This window comes from Phaethon aethereus, assembly GCF_964289735.1.
Source record: "Phaethon aethereus genome assembly, chromosome: 6".
Lineage (NCBI taxonomy): Eukaryota > Metazoa > Chordata > Aves > Phaethontiformes > Phaethontidae > Phaethon > Phaethon aethereus.
Window position 1 is genome coordinate 22080995 of NC_138580.1, and position 21207 is coordinate 22102201.

The following is a 21207-nucleotide window of genomic DNA, read 5'->3' on the forward strand; positions in this document are numbered from 1 at the left end:
TTGATGCTGAATGCTGTTTTGCTAGGACAATATACTGAATTTATAGGGCACTTAGAAATTTTTCAGCTGGGAATCAAAAACCTTTTTGAAGGTGAAGCATTGCTGTTGCAAGCAGAGATGGAGCAGTTTTATACAGCTAATATGTGTATGTGTCTGTAGTCCTATTGCATCAAGTGTTACAGCAGTAGTGCTGTTCTTTAGCCTGCCTTTTATATCCATCTTTGACAGAAAATATTCTTTCCTTTAATATATCAAAAGGCAGAAAGACACATGGGAGTGGTGCTGTAGCATTACCGGGGCTGTGGTGGTGCTTGAGTACTGGTGACTGGTATTCCAGAGGGGCGTCTGGCCGATGGAGCAAGCACAATAGAGTCCACGTGTAGCAGTGCATCAGCTTCTGCTGCCATTGGCTTCTAGTACTCTACCCACACTAGATCCTGGCAAATACCTGCACTCAGTAAAGTATTGGAATGCGCTTCTCATCCCACACCATTAGTTCCACCATCCCTCAGTGAGGGGGGTGCTGCCAGCCGTATTTCCTGAGGTCCAAGTATTGTAATAGATCTATTTTTCTACTGCCAGTTTGACGTGTACTTTGATTTTTATTATAAGGGATGAACAATGTCCTTTGTTAGGAAGGATTTCAAATAGCTTCCCAGCTGTGATTAAGAAGTAGCAGGACATTGGGTGACTGATATGTGTGTTGGGTTGCTTTTTTTGGTTGGTTGGTTTTGGGCTTTTTTAAAGCCTTTTAATGAAACTTAGAATATTTTTTAGATGTGCCAAGGCCAAAAACATGTTTGTTTATTGGAAAGGTTTCTCAGGTCAAAACATTAACAAGAGGCTTTCAAAACCTTGGAAAAAACCAAAACACCAAAACAATTCAAAGTACTGATTTTGCAGCAATCTTTTTTCCCCCTCTAGTGAGTGTAAATGCTGTCTAATAATTTGAGCAAAAGAAGACAAAACCTCACTAAGTCAGCAAGCTGAATTCCCTCACAAGCTGCTTATGTTTTATTTTTTAGAAATACATGTGGGTTCCACAGTATAGTGCTTAGTTTGTATAATTTGATGGGAGGTATGGGATAATGATGCTGGTGTGGAAATAATGGCTAAAGCATCTCTAACAAGAAGAGGAGGAAAAGCATCAGACCTCTCAGATGAAAGGCAGATGCATATGTGTGCTCTGCTGAAGTCATTTCAGGAGGGTGGGGAACAGTGACCCTGAAAGTGTTGGCTCTGAGCTCTCCCGCGTGCCACCCTCTGAGGTGGCACTTGTGATGCTCAGCAGCAGAAGGCTCTTGCTGACGTACCGAGTCGTGTGCTGGGCTTCTTGCTTGGGCAGGCAGGTTCTTACCTTTTGAAAAGGTTTCATTGTAGGAGTTGTGACCCATTTCCCAGCACACCCTCAAGTGTTAGTGAAGTTAATTTTCCTGTATAGCTACTGGATGAGGTTAACTGGGTTAAGACCACTGCCTGTGCTTCAGACATCGTGTCCTGGTGGGCCTTCTGTAGCAGAAGGTGTTGGGAAACGTAAAGCCAAAATTGGTGCTGGGATAGGTATACTGAAGTGACTACCCTACTTATGTATTGAATTTGTCCTAGGACTATTAAGATTTTTCTGCCTTTTTTTATTAGTGATATGAGTAACTTCTGAATTAAGTAGGTCAGCTATACAAAAATAACAGAACAAATTCAGCAATTGTTTTTGTGTGTTGTGGCAGTAAATCTGTTCAGTGTCTGCTCAGAAACAAGTCTCTTCTGCTTTCACTCATCCTAGTAGTTAGAGCAAATTTAGATTGTTTCTGTCTAAAACCAGCAAGCAGTGTCCAACAAGTTACACAATTGTAATCATAAATCCCTGGAACAATCTGTGTTTAGAGAGCATAAAGTAGATGAGCTGGGAAAATCTGTTCTGCATCAGCCTTTCAAAAAGGGAGCCACACTCTTCAAAACAGATTTGGGCACCTCTTTAGCATAGAGAGGAATTTTTGCTGGTTGTAACTGCCTTCCCTGGTATTTCTAATTATACTGATAGGAAACTATGAGATTTGACAGACATACTTAATTTGCAGGAATAGCGTGCTTGGTCGTTTATTTTTTTTGTTCTGAATCTCACAGTTGGCTGGTGTCAGCAACACTGAACAGTCTTTTATGCAAGCACCACTTGAACTATGCCTGTGCCCAAGTGAGAGTTTTTACCAGGTTCACAGAGATGCTGTATGTATGTAATCAGAGTATACCACTTTGGTCAAACTAGACTTCATTATACTTGGAGATGACTCAGAGATGCTCTGCACACTTCACATTCACTGTAGTTTTCTCAAATTTCTCCATGTAGATGCATCCTCAGCACAGATAGGGGAAATTCAGACTCTCATCGTGCATGCACTGGCAAGCAATTAACTCTGATGCCTCTGTGGATATGAAAGGCTAAAGCAAAAATGCATGTTCTCAGTGTTCATGGGGACTTTGTAGCCAGGGTTCTGCCCGATGGCTTCATGAAATCTTTAATCTGTTAGCACAGATCATGTAAGAGCAGTCTCCAGGGTGATTGTATGCAGATGTTTTGTGCCAGGCTAAGGTACCTTCCCAGAAAATAGTGTGTTGGTCAGGGGATGAATGAGCTCCTTAAGTTTTGGAGTGTAATAAGATGTCACTTGTCTGTTGGTGCATAATATGACCTACTTTTGATAAAAATGAAAGACAAAAAGGAATGGTTCAAGCTGTGATGAACAAACATTTTTTAAAAAGTGTGAAATGTGTACTAGCTTAGCTTTTCTCTCTTGCACTGGATGAAAACTTGCAAGTAGGCTTCCATGCTGAAGTTAGCCACAAAATAAAGTTAAGTGAGGGGAGAAGCTTTCTGTGCCTGAAGCAGTCAAGGAGAAAAGGTTTTCTAATTGTGGGAAGAAGATTTTACAGAGCCTGTTAGCCATTAAAATCTGTTACACCTAGATAGAAAACGTCATTGCTTTAACAAGGCTCAGGAGGAACAAGAAAATTGATGCAAAACTAAGAAATGACAGTAATAGGGCAGAAACTGAAACAAATTCAGTCTTTGCTTGCAGTCCTCAGGAGAGGTTTTGAGGTCAAGGAGGAGACAGGTCACTTGTCTCAGTGCACATACTTGGAAAGATTTAAATTAAAAATGTAATGGATTTCAGAAACCTTCTTGGCATAACAACATTTAAAACCTATTGCATATGAAAGGCAGGACAGCTTATTAAATCTGATAGGGGAGTCTGTAAATTTTTTTAAGGTTATTTTGTTGGTAGTTGTTCTGAGTTTGGGGCCTGGTAAGACTTCTTGCAGCTCCATCCCTCATGATGGTGACTTATTTTAGGTATGCCAGTTTTAAATGCAGAAGCATAGAACACCCTTTTTCATCTACCTCAAAGAACCTCGTCTTGATTTAGGTTCTCTTGAATGGATAATCTCGTCCTTATCCTTTTGTAAAAATAATTGGACATGAGTTCAGTAGCTCTTATTGCAGATTATATCAGGAGAGTACAGAAAAATCAAAGATCAGATAGTAAGTTGTTATAGTAGACTCTTTTTTTATTCATTCAGTCTGCTGCTTCCCCATTCCTGGGCCCCTTTCTTGCCAGCCTGTGGGGTTTGAATTTGAGAGGAGAGAGAGTTGTAGGGTGCTTTTGTTGTTGGTTGTTTCCCCTTCTTTCCTTTCTTTATTTTGTTTATATACCTCAGTCAAAATGGAGAAAGGTTTATGTTTTTCAATTTCAAGATTCTTGCTGTCTTGTTCTAGAGAGAATTTTGGTGAAATGAAGTGAGTTTCTAAATAAAGCAGAAACATTTGACAAATAAGCATTGCAAAGTAGTACAATTTTATCACTTCAAAGGGCATGGGAAGGAATCCAAACCTGCTTTGAACTGGTTAATGTGTATCACTTGCCAGCTAACATTGTAAATTATTTTAAGACTTGTATTTCTTAAATTGAAAGTTTAGAACAAGCCATTGAGTATTTTCTTTGTATTTCCCATACATTAAAAAAAAAAAAGATGTTTAATTACATTAATAAAATATTCATTAGCCCTTGCTAGCTTAATGGTTGTTTTTTGCGGGGGGGTTTATTCACCCTGTTTGGAAAGCCTTAATTCTTGCAGACCTTTTAGGCTGTTTAAAAAACCTGTCATCCCTCTTTACCTGTTACGGGCTCTGTGGTGGTTTGAGCATCTTCAAAGCTGATGAGGAACTGTCAAACATGGATTTGCTAAAGGGCAGCCACTGTGGTCAGCTCAGAAATGGCAGATGACCTGCTGGTATGGAAACACTACATTCACGTGCTATAGGAGGGCCCTACAGGCATATTTCCAGTGCCTCAGATGACTAAAGAGTTGTGATATGTTAGTTTCAGAGCAAAGATTACATGTCACAAGTAGGGCTGATTTGTAGTAAAATACAGAGAATAAAAAAACCCAAGAACTTTTTACTTCTTTCCTCCTCCTTCATGTGATACTCAAAAAAATGTATTTATTTAATGCAAACTTTGCTAGTGCTAATCAACATCAGCCTCTGAGAATTATGAGGGTCAACACTAACATTTCTAGTTAATGCTGGGATTAAAATGATGTAATTTGTCAAGATGAAAAGGAGTAAACTAAAAAGGTTACATGGTAATTAATTAGTCAAGTTCAAATAGCCAGTAAAGGAGAACACAAAGAGCTTCGTGAATCGGTGGGGACATTTTCCTTACTCTTTTATTAGAGGTTATTTTATCAGTGATACTGCAGTGATGTTTCCAGTTGATGTGTGGAGGATGGTTTGTACTTATTGTGGATCTGATCTGTTCATATTTCTAAAGAGAAACTTTTACAGGGTGTGGAGAGCCCAGGAAGCGGAGCCAGCATATTTTTAAGCTGCAGTTTTATGAATGTGAGGAATTAGACATGCAGTGTGGAGCAGTGGCAATGGCTTCTGAAGAGTCTGCCGGTCTGGGGTTTCGTTTTCCACGGGGTTCATGGCGGGGTGGGATCTTTGTCTCTCTCTACGCAGCACTGCACCCGCTGCGATCACTGCAAAGAGCAAGTGGTGCCCAACTGGTGTTTACCTTCCTCCACCAGGGCAAAGTTAATTTTTAGTTGGTTTGTTTGGGTTGGGTTGTTTTTTTACTTCTCCTTTTCCTACTTATTCATCTGTTGTAATAGAGACTGTCTTTCTGTAGTTGGCATTTGTTAAAGGGCAAGTGGGAAACCCAAAATGGTACTTATTCTTGATCAAATTTACATACTTCTGGTGAAATGGTGCTTCTTTTTATGCTGTAAGGGAGGTGGGGGATCATTTTGCAAAGGGTTTCTTGACCCCTTTATAGAGAAAAACTGATCTCTGAGTTTGGGGTGGAGTATGAGGCCTGGCTGTCACTGTTGTAAATAATTGATTTGAGAAAAACAGACAGGATCCAAAATGGAAACCAGCGCCTGCCTTCAGGGGGTACAGGACACTCAGAAATGCTTGCTGTCTTTAGGCAGACGATGCAGTATTTATGGACCTGCAAAGCCTGAGTGCTTTCCACTCCGATGCTCTGCAGTAACCCAGGTTATTGGAACTGGCTGGCTGTGGGCTTTTTGGTTTGGTTTTGTTTTTAAATGTGGCTTTAGACTGTGAATGAGGAGGCTGCCTTTAAAAAGGTTCTTGAATTCTGAGTTTAATTCCCTTGTTTATGTGGGTCTTTCATTTCTAGATCCAGAATAGATGGGGCTGCATGCAGCAAAAAATGCTTGTCCTTTAATTTCTGTGTTACTGAATACCAGCTTTCAATTCAGCTGTCCTGGAATCCATTGAACAAAGAGATATTAGTGTGGTGTTTGTTCAGATTTACATGTTTTAAAGAGAAAAGCTGGCAATATACTCAATTCTGCTCTCTTTAGTTTTTCACAATAGTTCTTCCCTCTTAATTGCAGTACCTTATGCAATAAACAGTCCCATGGGTTTCAGTAAGACTGCTTAGGGAATTGAATACCACAGCATTAGCAGAAATGGAAAAACTGAATAGTGCTTTTAAGAAGCGCAACACTTGGCAAAATGCTCATAGTTTGTACATGTATGAAACATTAATTCTGTTTTGTTTACTTATGAATGTATTTAAATTGTTACAGAAAACTATTGGTGAGAATCATGTTAATGATACTTTTTATGGCACCTGGTATGACATTTGGGATCCTATTGATTAAATTCTACTTTAAAATTCTATTTTAACCTTGAAAGACAATTTTAATACTGGAAAGTATAGCTTGAACTCATTAAATTTTTGTATGAAAAGTAAAAGATATCTCTTAAATTTTACCGGTTCCACCAAAGGCAATCACGTGGACATGGCTCATGCACACTTGAATTGATGGTCCCAACTGCTCAGTATTGCAGGGATATAAAATGTTTCTCTTAAAATTCCTTTCTTCCTTGAGTGTCCTCATAGGAATTAACAATCCCCTGAGGGGATTTTTTTTTTAAAGCTTTTTTTCAGAAGTGGAGAAAGACTGTAAGAGTGTATCAGGAGAGAGACCTTTGTGGGGTTTTTTCTTAAACTTTCCCTGTCCCTTCTTCCCAGACATAGCTGGCCAAGATCATCCTGTATCTTGCAGCTGTGTACCCTGTACCCGTCCTTACTGTGTTTTGCTGTCCTTGTGGATGAGCTCTGGTTTGGGTCACGTACCTGTTCCTCCAGTGCATGTGAAAAAGACTAGCAGCAAAAGAATAAAAAATTATATTCCTGTTTAGAAAATACCAGATGGAAGCAGAAAACATGTCTTTTGTTTCAGGTAATGGGTAAAACATCAATATTACAATTCTATTCTCTTTGTAAAATCTAAGCAAAAAATGTGCTTTGTTCTGGATTTATCTAGGCTGTTCATTAGCAAGACAAGTCATTTTAAGAATGACAGATTTAAATGAAGATCAGCTCAGCATGAAGCTTGTTGGAATTGCTCCTTGTGGAATTTTTCTAGCTGGGACTTTTTAATCTGCTTTTGACTTTAGCAAATTTTTTTTTTCTTTTAAATTAGCATGTTTAGGGAACTGCCTTTGTATTGGAGTTATATCATGGCTATCTCATTCCTTCACTCAGCAGGAGGAGAACAGCAAAACAGAAGTTGAAAGATGTATGTGTGTGTTAAAAAAAAACACAAAACAAACAAGCAAATATCCAAAACCAACTGACCAAACCCACAAAAAACCCCACACAAAACAACCCCCCCCCCCCCCAAACCCCCAAACAAGCAAAAACCCCACACTTCCCAAACACCCCCCCACAAAATCAAGTCTTACTTCAGAGGAGGTTGACTTTGCAAGTCCGTGTTGCACAAGAGAATACAACTCTCACTTCTCCTTTTGTTACCTTATACTTATACGTAAATATGCTGTATATTACTTAAACATGCACAGAGCTTATACGCCTCTGTTTTGTGAGCACAAAACTGGAGAGCTTTCTGCTCAAGCTCAGCAGTGAAACTGGTATTGTCAAAGCTCTAAAGCAACTCTAAAGCAGGGAAGTTACACCTGATGCAGTGCCATTGATTTGGTTGATGCTAGGCAGCTAGCAGTGTGTCTGCGATCTGCAGCTGATCCAGATTGCGACCAAACTTTTACAGAGTGTAGTAAGTTTGTTTGGGGTTTGGTTTGGTTTTCTCTTATAACATACAAGGATCAAAGAGTGAGTTCGCATGTGTCTTTGTATATATATGACTTCCCACCCCCCCTTGCAAATAGTCATCAAAATTATTCCAGGCTATAGTATTGGCTTTCATATGGGAATGGTATCAATGTATCAAGACTTTTTCCTTGGAAAAACAAGGAAAACAAGGTGGTCTGGCATCACACATCTTTCTTTACCAAATGCTATTGCTATAACCACTGTAGCATTACTTAGGACTTAACTCTTTTTAATCAGCTATGCTGTCTTAAACACAGCAGAAACAGCAGTTGTAGCTCAAAACAGTGCTTAAAATGGGGCTTGCATCTGGATAAGAATTCTGTGATTTTTAAGAGCTTGTGGTCATTCAGCTAGATAAATGTGGAACTACTTCTTAACTATTGAGTGTGTTGTTTTGGTCCCTGCTGGCAAATGAAGTCTTAAGAAATGGAAATTTTTTAAGTGAAATAGAGTTACATAGTTCAAAGCTGGTAAAAGTTCATAGTGTTCATAGATTAATGTGATTCCTATACAGACTTTGAACCTTTCATGGGGATTACAGAGTTGGACTCATTTTTGCAAATAATTTTGTTTTTAGTGAGCGGAATGGTGGTCTTTTCATGTATGTAATGTAAGTTGTATAACTCATCTCTAAAATGTATGGGAGACTCTTAGTTTATAAACTGGATGAACTTAAGAAGTCGTTTTTGGATCTGACAGCTTTGTGTTTTAGCAGAAGAGTTTGGAGGACAAGCAAAGTATTTGAGGCATGTCTCAGCACCGCTTAAACTTTATGGTTTAGAAAATGGTATTGACTGGGCAGCTTCAGTACTTGCTGCCTTTAAGGACTTTGTTTGAATTTCCACTGTGCAAAAGGAGTCTTGAGGCAGTAGCTGCTCCTGAAACTGATTTATGAAAAAGGATCTGTTTGTAGGAGAATATGATGTGCTCCTCATCTCTGCAAGCTGTCCTACTCTTTTTCATTAGTTGATGCTTCTCTAGGAGGCATTCCTCTCACGCTTTTGTTCAATCCTTTTTTTCAACAACATGAAAGTAATCCTCTGTTTCGTGTCCTCCACAGAGTTCCTTTCATCCTTCAAAGTGATGTTACTTATTTTGCAATGTAATCACCTGTATGAACTTGCTTTTGAGGTGTAAGGATATAAGTATTGTTTTTGTTGGCAGGGTTATAATCTTTGTGCTTACCAAATGTCATTGGTTGATAACAGTAATGAAGTAAATAACTGAAGGATTTCACTTGTTTTCTTTTTTCACTCTTCTGTTTCTCACAGGTTCATTGCTAAACCATGTGCCTTAGGCCTTAAAGTCCAAGCCAACGGACCACAGAAAGCTCAACCTAATGCTATCCTGGAAAAAGTTTTCACAGCTATTACAAAGGTAGAGTGTTTAACTAAAGTATTCGCCTTCTAAAGTGGGATATGGCACTATAAACTATGTCTGAACAAAAGAAAGCTAACTGCTAAATGCAGTGCTGCATCTTTACAGCTAAAATCAGAACATGCGAATGTCAAAGTTGTCATTGGCATGCCAGCTTGAGCAGCTGTGCATCCCTTCATGACGTCTCCTGTAAGCTTTTAATCAAAAAAGTTGTTACAGAAACACTTTGTAGATGCCATTTGGCCACCTACATTTTTTTGCTTCTTATCTTTTAGAAATTTCCACAAAATTGTCATTTTTTGGATAAAAACAGTGAATTGTGAGCCAGTAAGACTGGCGTTACTGAAGTTTCATGGAAAACACAAAACTATTCCTTCTAGGGGAACTGCCTGTGCACAGGGCGCTGGTGGCTTGCTGGTGTCCCAGCTGTTAATGTTGTGATGAATGTCTTTTGAAATTGGGGGCAGGAGGAGGAAGAAGCTAGAAAAGTGGGGGAACTGACTGAATAAAGTTTTAGAGCTTGCAGATTTTTTTTTTTGTGGAAAACAAGTTTTTCCCCCACCACTTACGTCTCTGTCTCTACAGCTTTCACTGTATATCTCAACTAAAACTTCTGTGTCATCCTGTCCATGCTTTTGAACCATCCTGAGCTTTCCCGTAGCAGTGAGCAGTGGTCAGGTGTCCTTTAGTGTCTCCTGAAGACCTCAGTGGTCAGCTGCTTTGTAGCAGAAAGACCTGTGGAGGCCTGAAAGAATGAAGCCACTGTTGCTGCAGAAACAGTCCCACCTCAGCTCCAGGCTGCAGCTGAGCATGCCACAGCAAAGGCATCAGCCTGAACTTCAGAGAATATTAGAGTCACAGAGGGTAAAATTGGGTTCAGTGTCAGGGACAGTGAAATACGCCATGGATCGGTCTTGCTTGTGTGTCCTAGCCTATCCTGAGATCATCATGGCACTTGTTGTGGTTTTTGTCCTATTTTCAGAGAGGGAATTGCACATACCTTGTTTCTAAAAGTTGTAACACATGTGCGCTCAGCCAGACATAGCTGGAGGAAGAATGGGATCTTTTTATTTTTATTTTTCCTTGCAGAATCTGCTAGTCCAACACGGGGCCTAACTGTGTGAAGTGATCTAACTAACGCCTCTGAGTCATGGTAGGAGCTTGTACACACGGCTCCCAGCACCCAGTGCACAGAGCCAAGTGGGAAGAGCTCCAGAGGAAAGTATCTACTTTCCTGCAGGAGTTTGGTAGGGCTGTCGGACAATTTCTTTGAGAGAAACTACCAGATTTAGCTAGCCGCTTTTTTTGCGTCATGTGCAGCAGTTCTCTCTAGTCAAGCTCCCAAAAGAGCTGCATCAATCATTTGCTTTTTCTAAAGTTACAGAGAATGGCTTTTTGTAGCCAATAGTTTTTCAACGGAAGGTTACTTTGGTTGACTATGGAGGCTGATAGATGAAACTTCAGCCTGACAAAAGCTTTGCTGGTTTACTTGCAGAATTTTAAAAAGTCTTTATTGTTGCAGCTCTTGTATCTCATTCAATGTATTTAACTGGCTTGTGGAAATAAAGCTAAAGCTCCAGGAAAACAGATTGTCCAAGAGCTTTTTCTGTTTCTTTAAAAAAGAATGTGATCAGGAGAAATACATAAATAGTTCTCATGCAGTACTGTACATGTAGAATTTCTGCATGATTGGAAACTTGGCCTGTACTGCTTTTCTCCGTGTAGTAGTCAAATTAAGGACAGACACATTTTATTTTGCCGTACCTCTGCAGTGATTTGCATCCACTCTAATGGAATGAGAGTTCCACATTTGCTGCTTTGGAGAATAACTGTGTAGCTAATTTTACAGAAAAAAATTATCTTCCTGTTGTCAAGGTGATTTTCCTTTTGAAGTTGTCACTTTGTTTAATGACCTCATTTTTTAACATTGACATGCACAAGCATAGGATATATCTTCTTTCCGTGTCAGTCAAACAATCTTCACTACTGCAGCAGTCAATAGGACAAAGATCCTGATGCAGGAGGATGGAACAGGCACAGCGTGTGGCAGGCAGGGGGCTGTTTGTAAGCCCAGCTGCTGAAGAAGTGCATGGCATTTTATCCCTACTTATCATCAGTTTCTGAGTTCCAAGCAAGTTTTCATCCCTTTGTCCCCTTTAAGTTTATTATTAGTAGTAACCTGCATGCAATATTACAGCACATGTCCTCTAGATTAATAATAGTAACTGTAAATGCATTTTGATGTGGACCTGCCGGCAGAGATTTCTGTGAAAGGAATTTTATTTCTGTGTATCCATGAGTCTGACAGGCAGCCTCTAAGATATTGGGAGGTGATTACAATGGTTCTAAATTTAAAGTGGAGTTACTGCAGTTGGGCAAAGGGATAATTTTTATCCTTCTCTGTTCTGTAGCATCCAGATGAGAAGAGGCTGGAGGGCCTCTCCAAGCAGCTGGACTGGGATGTACGCAGCATTCAACGTTGGTTTCGACAAAGACGCAACCAGGAAAAACCCAGCACTCTTACGAAGTTCTGCGAGAGCATGTAAGGATGCACGTTCTCTTCTTGAGTCTTGTTGAGCCTGTGTCCTCATCAGTTTTCCCCTTTGTTTTTCATGGGTATTTCTGTAGATGAGTAGAAAATGATACAAGTTGGTAGAATATAACTTCTTGAATGAGAAAAACATGGTGAAAAGCTTTCAGAAATCGGGTGGTTGTAATTCTGTACTGTCAGGGTGCCAGCCTGATCCTTTGAGACAAATTGCCTGTTGGTAGGCTGGGAAGCTGTCTTCATAGCACAACCTTTAGCTATACAATCTCACAGAGATCTGAGATGGAGGAGTAAAGATAAAAGCCAATTGGATTGTTAAACCCCTTCTTTGTTTTCTCTCATCCCAGGCTTGTCCCCTTTACTAGCCTGTTTCCTTGGGTGTGCTGAACTCTGAGAAGCTAAGGGCTCCTAAGCTTTCTTTAGGAAGTTATTTTTCACCTACCAAGGTTTACTTCTAAGGAAACTTTTGCAGCACTCTGCTGCTCTTCAGACTGGTTATCTGCATAAAGGTCATTTTTCTAATTAGATTCCATTGTTTTTAGTATCTGAGTTACATTTCCATGCCAGATGGATTTAACATATTAATAGTTAACTGCATTGAAAGAGCATGGAAAATTAAATCAATTTAAAATATTTACATGTTTTTCTTAAATGAGGACTGATAGACATTGAATTCATAACAAAACACAAAGAACAACACTAGTTTATTTGAAAGACTCATTAATTACAAGACTCAGCCCTCTAGCACTGCTGGATGTTATTCCTTTGATGTGGAAAGTCATGCATTAAGGCAAATTTTACATGCTCCAAATCAAGAGACTTGGCAAATATTGCTCAGGCCATAAAGAAGTATTGGCTTTATTTACACACTGTTGGTCAAGTAGTTGTGTTATTGCTGGCTTAAAACTCCAGTTACACTTTTTGTTAGTTAGGAAAGAAGTGTTAGGTAGAAATGTCAGCAGAAACAGAGGAAGCCTATTTAAGTTAGAAAGCAAATCTTAGTTAATCTTGTTTTCCAAGTTTGGTTTTGTTTTTTTTAATAGACCTAAATATATTTTTATATATTAATATATAAAAATACATATTTATATAGATTATATTATTCCTAACAATTATTGAATTATTTATTTAAGAAATTGCAAGTAAAGAAATGACAAAAACACCACAGCCCAGTCAGAGGCAGGGGATGTGGTTTGTCAATGTGTGTATCTATATATATGTGTGTGTATATATATAAACCAGCTTGTGATATATAATGTTGTATCATTCATGCAGATTTCCTAAATATATTTAATACTTTTTCCTTTTGTAGGTTTCCTAAGTATTTTCCTTAAACTTAATTTTCCTGTGGATACATACAGGAAGGTTCATAATATGGTCCTGAAAAAATAATGTATTAAGGCATTTTTTTTCTAAAGCCAAACCATAGTTGAAATGTTATTCAAGTAGCAACTGATACTCTACTTTCAACTAAAGACTGAGTAGGAGAGAAATTAGAAGTGTTACTGTCAAGCATATTGTTAAGTTTAGATAGAATCCTTTATTTTAGAAGAAGAAAGAAATTGTCTAATTTAATGTCACCCTTTAATAAACAGAGGAACTTAACTGTCAGAATGTTTAAATCCTTTCCTTGGTACAGCTAAAATCCACCCTACTTAGTATTTAATAAAGCCGGGCAGGGTGAGATTATGGATAAACCTAGTCATCCTGTTGCCAGCAGGTGGTGGTCTTAGTGTTACTAATTTTTGAGATCAGTGAAGAGCAACCTTTTTTCTACAAGGGTTGTAGCTGTTAATGTATACACTTGTCTGCTTAACTTGTAGGAAAGGCTGTGGAATCATGGAAAAAAAATTAGAACTGTATTACTCTTAGAGCTAGCATATTTGGACAGTGTATTTGGCTGCTTCTGTAACTCAGGTCAAAGACTTCACTCTCTTGCATTAGTGCCAGAACATCTGGGCTGACCTAGAGGTAGAAAAGACTTAAATGTACCATGAAATACAGGCGCAGATAGGAAAGTTATGGGTGCTGAACTTGCTCCTTTGTGGCATACATTATGGAAAAAGCATGCAGATGAGAGGTATGAGTGCAAACTGGAAGGTAAGGTCAAGCTGTAATGAATGTCATTAACTTACACTGACGAAATATACTTACACTTACACTCCCTAAGTGCCAGCTTCATTTAGAGAGAGACACTGGGCATTACTGCAATATGTGTACTTAACAGTAATGATAATACTTGTCCAAAAGGAAGCAAGGTGGTGTAAATAAGTAGTAGTGGATAGTTGAGGTTCTCTTTGCTTGCGGTTTGCAAAAGGTATAGTGGGACTTGCCTCTCCATCTCCATACGTACATGCTGCTGTGAGAATGTGGTGTTATCCAACTGACCATGTGTGTATTGCCCTGTGCATTTCCAGTGGTGCAGTGTGTGCCACCAGCAGTCCCTCACACATGCTGGATGGAGTTGTTGGCAGGTAGCCAGAATAGTACTGGGAAGCCAGGGATACCATTTTTTCCCCTCAGTATGGGTGTTAAACCATTGTCTAGTTAAATTTATCCATCAGGGCACTAAGTATAGTTATTTAGTTCAATATGTTTGGAGCAAAGAAATCCTTCTGTATGAGGTCTGTAGCCTTTTCACAGCTATTGCATTAGTGGGGTGGATTTTTGGATGAAGAGTCCATGTGTGGCAGCTGCTTTGGAGCTCGGGGCTACATAAAGCACATGTTCCCATGACAGTTGTGGGAAGGGAGCATTCCAAGTCTTCAGTAACTGGGGCACCAGTGGAGAGTTTCATAGCCCTGACAGAGAATGAAATGTGCCCTTATGTAATAAGCAGGCACAGAGCAAGCAAAACGACAGTGATCCCCACCTACACATTCAACTGTTGAGCTGCTGTTGTCCTTCCAGAGAAGACTTCGGTTTTGCTGGCAACTGCATTGATTGACTGTGACTTGGGAAGGAAAGTGACAGAACCCACAGCAAATATGGAGGTGCTTAAAAAGAGCTCCGACTCTTTTTACAAGGAGACGATTCAATTTACTGCTAGAAAAAGTGTTCCTTGGGCCCAGAGTGGCTTTTCCATGATGCAAAGGAGAAGGCAGATGTGCCAGGAAGGGCTGTAGGCCATTTCTGACTGTGTTATCTTTCTTGCCAAATGAGTAGTGTGGATACTATCTAAGGTGGAGGAGCTTCAACAGGACAAAGGCTGAGAGTGAAACTCAATAATAAACATGCTTGGCTGGGATGAATGACACCCACGATCCAGGCCCAAACAGACTAAAATAATTACATTCTTCTTGTCCTGGATTTCTCAATTTCTCTACCCCTTCCCTTTTTTTTCCTTTTCAAGCAACATCAATTCTGGTCCTAAACTGGGTGTACCTACACCTTTTTTCTTTTTTTTTTTTTCCTTTCGTCCTTTTTTTTTCCTTTCGTCTTTTTTTTTTTCCTTTCGTCTTTTTTTTTTTCCTTTCGTCTTTTTTTTTTTCCTTTCGTCTTTTTTTTTTTCCTTTCGTCTTTTTTTTTTTCCTTTCGTCTTTTTTTTTTTCCTTTCGTCTTTTTTTTTTTCCTTTCGTCTTTTTTTTTTTCCCAAAATGGAATAATTCCTTTGCTGCCAGCTTTCATTACATGTCCTGGACATTAGCAGACAGTGGCTATATGGAGAAAAAGGCAGTAATAAAATTTCTTGCCTGTACATGCTGTTTGTGCCACAACATTGTGGAGACCACTAATGGTGAGACTTCAGTGGCATCATGTACCTGCTTAAAATTTCAGATGTTATGGTGATAAGTACCTATATGAAATATGAAGTAGATAATTTCACCAGCTGATGATTCATGATCCAGTATTAGTCAGAAAGATGGTAATAAATGGGGTGCTGAGGATTTTTTTACTAACATGTCAATGGGTTGTTTCTCAAGGATTTGGTGATTCTGACATGAAACTTGAAGTTAACTGTAGAGTGTTTATAGTCACTAGGAAAGGCATACACCTAGTATAACCTCGGATTGTAATGCTCAGGCACTGATTGCCAGGCAGAATACAGGATCCAAAAATGTCTTTGTTAATGTCCACCATGTCAGAAAGCCAATGCAGTAGTGATTCCCAGACCATTTCCACTTTCTTCCCAGTTTCAGTGTACTGCACTGCTGCTCACACTACCAGCACATAGGCACGTCAGCTTTTCTCAACGACTAAATAGTATAGAAAGAGCAAGCATCCTGTCCTCCTCCCTGGTTGTCTGGAGCACAAGGAAAGAACCTGTGATGCCCTAAGTTACTAGCCTGGTACTTTGGAATGTCATCAGGCTCACAACTTGTCTGTCCTACAGCTATGTACATTTAAGCAAGCTGTTTATTAGAGACATTTACATGGTTTCCAAGGAGTGGCGGGCAGAAGCATATGGCCAACAGAGTTTTTTGAGTTTATGCAACAGTCTGCATGTGAAAACATGGAAATGTGCAGACTGGACAGCCAAAGAGTTTTTTTTTCCCTCGTTCTTCTCTAGAAGAAGTTTGGATACTCAAGTATCTGTAGGTGAGGTGTCTTTTAGTTTTGAGGTAGGGGAGAGAAGAGTCTCTGTCTCATCTCCTAGCCAGAACATACTTTTTCTCCTAAGGAATTGAAACTGTTTATGCACATTGCTTTTGGGGAGATTTGTCTATCTATAGCGGTGTATAGATAGAGACAGATATACAGAAACTTTTTCCTTTTTTTTTGCTTATTATGCACATTCGTGTGACAATTTTATGGGCAGTTTGCAACTTCTTGGCCATATTGCTTTTCTTGACTAGCAAAGTAATGCTCTCCTACAAAACTGTATTGGAAAAATAACTATGCAAGTGAAAGAAATTGAAGCAGCTGCTTGGTTGTTGAAATTCTGAACAGAGCTGATACAAATTTTAACAAAGTGCATAAAAGAATTCATCAGTCTGTGTGCTTCGTGTGTAGCAGTAACGCACTAGAAAATAAATAGGTGTCAAAAAGCTTCCAGCTCTGAATTTTTAATAGCCTCAGGCCCTCTTAAGTCAGCTTCTGAAACACTGCTGAATGCAATGATCTTTGAGATGCAAGCAAAAATATGTGGTAAATGGTATTATGGGTCCATTTAATTCTGATTTGTGAATACAAGTTTTCAGCTGCCTCAGTGCTACATGCAACGGAGGACTAACCAGTGTTTCGCAAGAAGCGAGAACAAGGGGATGGGTCTGTAAATCCATGCTACTTGCTTGGGGGCGAGTGTGATAGTTACTGTTCAGTGGCCATAGAATTACCAAATCTCCCTCGTTTTCCTCTGCTGTTTTCCATAGGGCAGGAACAGCTGTTCCTCCTCACTCTCTCACAGGTACAAGGCATAACCTCTGCCCTGCTGCACTGGTCTGTTCAGGAGATCTAAAGCACTGTTAACTCAACTCCTGCTTGGTGAAAGGAAAGCTGCACGCCCAACTAGTATGTTGATAAAGAGTTAGAGGCTTTCCTTGCTATTATAATTCTAGATTATTGGTTGGTGGTTTTTTTTTTTTAACTGGGAAGATACTTAATTCTGCTGCTCTTTCACTTCATAACATCCTGCAGTGGGCTGTGTCCTGCCGTGGGCTGCATGCTGCGTCCAGGTGCTCCTGGGACAAGTGCTTCTGTTGACAGATGATCATAGGACAGGAGTCTTGCCTGAAAGAGAAAGTAGCAGGGAAAATTCAAAATTTCTGCAAATCACTCTGAAATAGCTTCAAACTCTGCAATGAGGCATAGTACTGGAAACGTCTAAGTAATTATTATAATTTCTTCTTGTGGAACACTGTGTACTGAAACAGTTAATAGGACTGATAAATGTTTATACATGTGAAAAAAAAAATTGCATATTTTTCTTGCTGATCCTTAACTACTTTACTTCTTTTCAGTATTTCAGTTAGCTTTCTGTGACCTTCAGTGAAACGTTAATCGGTGCTTCATGGAAACTGTTACGGTACTGGAACAGCTACTTTGTATTTCTGTAGTGGTGTCTGAAGAACAGTATTGCGTGATATCATTGAAGAGTAAGAAGTGTATATTTGTATACACCTCTGTCTGGATGTAGATTTTTGGTATTTTTTTTTCCTTTCTCCCCACTGTGGCCTTGAAACAAAGGGAGTTGGGAGGAAGAATAAGAGGAGGAGTATTCCTTCAAGCACAATAGCTTTAGTGCTTTATCCTTTAAAATAGGATTTATAGCCAAGAGACTGCTTTGGCTCAGGTCAGGCAACAAGGTGGTTTCCCCAAAGCTGCTAACTCAAAACACCACCATGTTAAAACAGACCTGTAAAGGGAAAGCCAGGGAAACTGCCAGCTGTTGTGATTGACCCAGTTTCTCGGAGTACATACTGTCAAGCTGAGAAGTTGCCCAAACTAACTTCGTTTAACCTATGGGAGCATCAGGTTGAGCCTAGATGTTGTGAACGCAAATTTTTCTTTAGATGCACTGAGCAAAGTATAGCGCTTTGCAAAATAAAGTTTGAGGCATCCTAGTTTACTTTGAAGAAATTTTTCAGTGTCACTGTTCACTGCTGCTGTCTGTATGCTCCAGCTGTGCCAAGCTTATTATATCAAAAGGAAAGAGTAGCAACTGCTACATGTTCATCTGTCTTTGTAAAACAATATGCCCTTTTCAAATTATTTATCTGAGAAATTACTCTCATTTAGCATAAATCTTCATGGCTGGCAGGATTTTTTGTTGTTGGAACCAACAATTTTATTTTTATTTTTTATTACAACACACACACAGAGCCCCATCCACAGTTTTGATCTTTTTGGTTTTTTCCATGTGAGGAAAACCTTATTAGTTTGTACTAGTTGCACTTGAACAACTAGTAAAGGTTGAGTCTGGCAGCCTTCGTCAGAAGTAAAGACTACCTTAATGGTGTTTTCTGAAGGTCTTTATTACTAAACCCCCCCCCCCCCCGCCCTTACTGAATGTCATGTAACTAAGTAATGTGTACCTTTCCATTAAAAGATACGGGAACTTCATGTCAATGAGTCCCAATACCAATATGTCATAAAACTGCTGGTGAAAGTAAATTGGTGGCTCTTAAATAGCCATAAATTGCTTGTAAAGCAAGAAGTGTGTTCTTGTTTGGTTTGGTTTTTAAACACTGGAAGGGAGTCATAAACCTGCTGTGTGATTTCTAAGGTGGAAATGCTAGAGAAAGAACAACTAATAACAAAAATGGATTCTTGGTATTACCAAACTTGTGAGGTTCTGTTATTGTTTTCATTATGCTAAGTGTCTTTCTAAAAACAGCAGCTTGAAGATCTCAGCTCTCATTTACTTGAAACAAAATGTCTAAAAAAGTCACCTTTGCCTTCACAATGGAACCAAAGCTCAAAAATAAGGGTGCGCCTTCACTGTCATGCTCCATTTTGCCGCAGGTGGTCATCTCCCATGGGCTGCACTTCAATACTAATTTGCTGCTGGACTCTTTCTGTGGTGATGCTGCTACCTCTTGCCAAAAAGGAGTGCAGGCACTATTGAAAGGATACTTCATTGAAAAGATAATTGACTCCAGGGTTTCCTCCAGACAGATGATATGGGTATAAAATTTGCCAAATCGGACTCTTCTAGCTGGGACAGTCTTGTTATCCAAGCAGGGCTAGTGCCTCTACATTGTGCCATAGGGCAAGCAGCATATGCTTGGTAACTGGCTATAAAAACACTGTTCTGCCAAGGTATGATACATAAGTCTTAGTATTTCAGAAATGTGGATCCTTCTTGCAGAGTTGTAAGAAAAGAAAGGGAGGGATGAAAAAATAAACCACCCCACAAACCCTCATGATGTTTTAGAGCTATATTACATATGAATGTAAAGCAGATCCTGGGCACGTGCTATCCAGTGTTCCAGCCCCGAGCACTGTGGATATGAGCCCATCCAAACTAGTTGGTCTCTTGCAACCTTAAATTCAATGAAATGTCTGGGTAAGGATACATACAGAAGGTCATACAGATTTAATGATGGTGTTAATGTAAGGCAAGGGGGAACAACAAAGACTAGTCCTGACACTACTCAGGGAAAGCTGTCTTTGAAGGGAATAGAACTGTTACTGGTAAAACCTATAGAGCTGTGTTGATTCTCACTATTTCCCATTGTGCTGCTAAACTGGTGTGAGCAGAACAAGCTGTTCCATTGCCATTTTTAATTAAAATTTTCATTGAATGTAATGTGAAATTATGCTACTTTGCAGATGCAAATAGCAGCACAGTGACTGTAGCTGCTACAAGGATTGTGCAGGAGATCAGAGAGACAATGGAAGAAGAGAGGGGGTTGACTTAGTACAAGATAAAAGCATATGGAAATGGTGACTTCTATAAAGAACATAAATGGAGGAGAGCAACTGCCTATCTCATTGTACAAGAACCAGGAGGTATTAAATGAAAAAGAAAAGGAGCATATTAAAAATTGAATAGTAAGACACTTTTTCACACTGAGTAATTAAAGAGGATTTAATGTTTCTTTCATGGAATTCATTGTTCTCCTGAAGCAATAATTCAGCAGCAATTTGTAATTAAAGAGATTGTTTTATTTACTTGGGCCACCAGAGTATTTGGTATTGTGCTGATAAATAGATTGTATCCATAGTTTGCTTAGAAAACTGTTGTGAAGACTAAACTTAAGTTTTTAGCTATAAAGTACCACGTGTGCTGAAGCTGGAGTACAGAGGTAAGGAAGAGAGGAGCCGTGTGAGCAAGCAGTGTTTGTGGCATGAAGGGCGTAGCAGGGAGTAGGGGCTCAGGTGTTGACAGTAAGATTTGTGATGCAGCTTGGCAAGGGAGGACAGAGGTTTTCAATGAGCTGTGTAGGGAGTTGGAGTCTGAAATTGTTCCCAAACAGGGGGGATGCGACCTTCATTGAGTGCGAGAAGAGTTTATTATAGCTGCAGGTAGTAGGGAAGTTGCGAGGAGTCACGGTTGCCAAAAAGGACACACTAATTGAAGTAATTTAGCAAGTGCAACTAAAGTGTAGAGAGTAGCAAAGATGGTCTGGCAATTTTTATCTATAGTAAGCATGTAAAATAGTGACATTTTATCACAGTACTGTTAGAGTTACATCTAGACTCTGGGATTGATACATTTAAGGACCTATTATTCTCTTAAGAGTATTATATGTAATAACATCACAGAAAAGGAAGAGAGATGTGCTTGAATGTAAGGCCTCAATAGAAGGTAAAAGAAAATGAGGCATTTATACTGAGACTCATGTCAAGGAAACTAGTGCTGTTCAAAAAGACCTGGAGTCATGTTTGTATATATAATCTAAGACAGAACTCCTGCTCCATTTTACATCAGGGTGAGATCTTGCTCCTTTAGAGTAGCACTCAATAGTGCATTACTGATTCCTTTTGTCAGGGTAGGCTGAGTTGAATTTACATTTTTCTCTGAGCCACATGTGAAGTCAGTGCAGAAGAGTATTGGTGAAGCACTTTATTTAGTGTAAATATGCTTTTTCATGTGATGTCATTCACAACTGGTTCACTGATGGCTTCCCTGCTCCAAGAGAAAGAGGGTGTGAAAGTACTGGTTGCCTTGAGTTACATAAAATGTAGTAATTTGTAGCCTGAGTCCCTAGACAAATGAATAAGTAAGTT

The 21207-nt window shown here is 39.4% G+C and overlaps 1 protein-coding gene across 1 annotated transcript in view; it reads left to right on the forward strand.

Moving 5' to 3' along the window:
• The window catches only part of CERS6 (ceramide synthase 6), a gene marked incomplete at both ends in the record, with an annotated part of 128436 nt that overhangs the window by 30582 nt on the left and 76647 nt on the right, over nucleotides 1-21207 (forward strand). The window contains 2 exons of the mRNA XM_082001705.1: nucleotides 8939-9044; nucleotides 11456-11586. Coding sequence (XP_081857831.1) covers nucleotides 8939-9044; nucleotides 11456-11586 — 237 coding nt within the window. The remainder of the gene's footprint in view (nucleotides 1-8938; nucleotides 9045-11455; nucleotides 11587-21207) is intronic.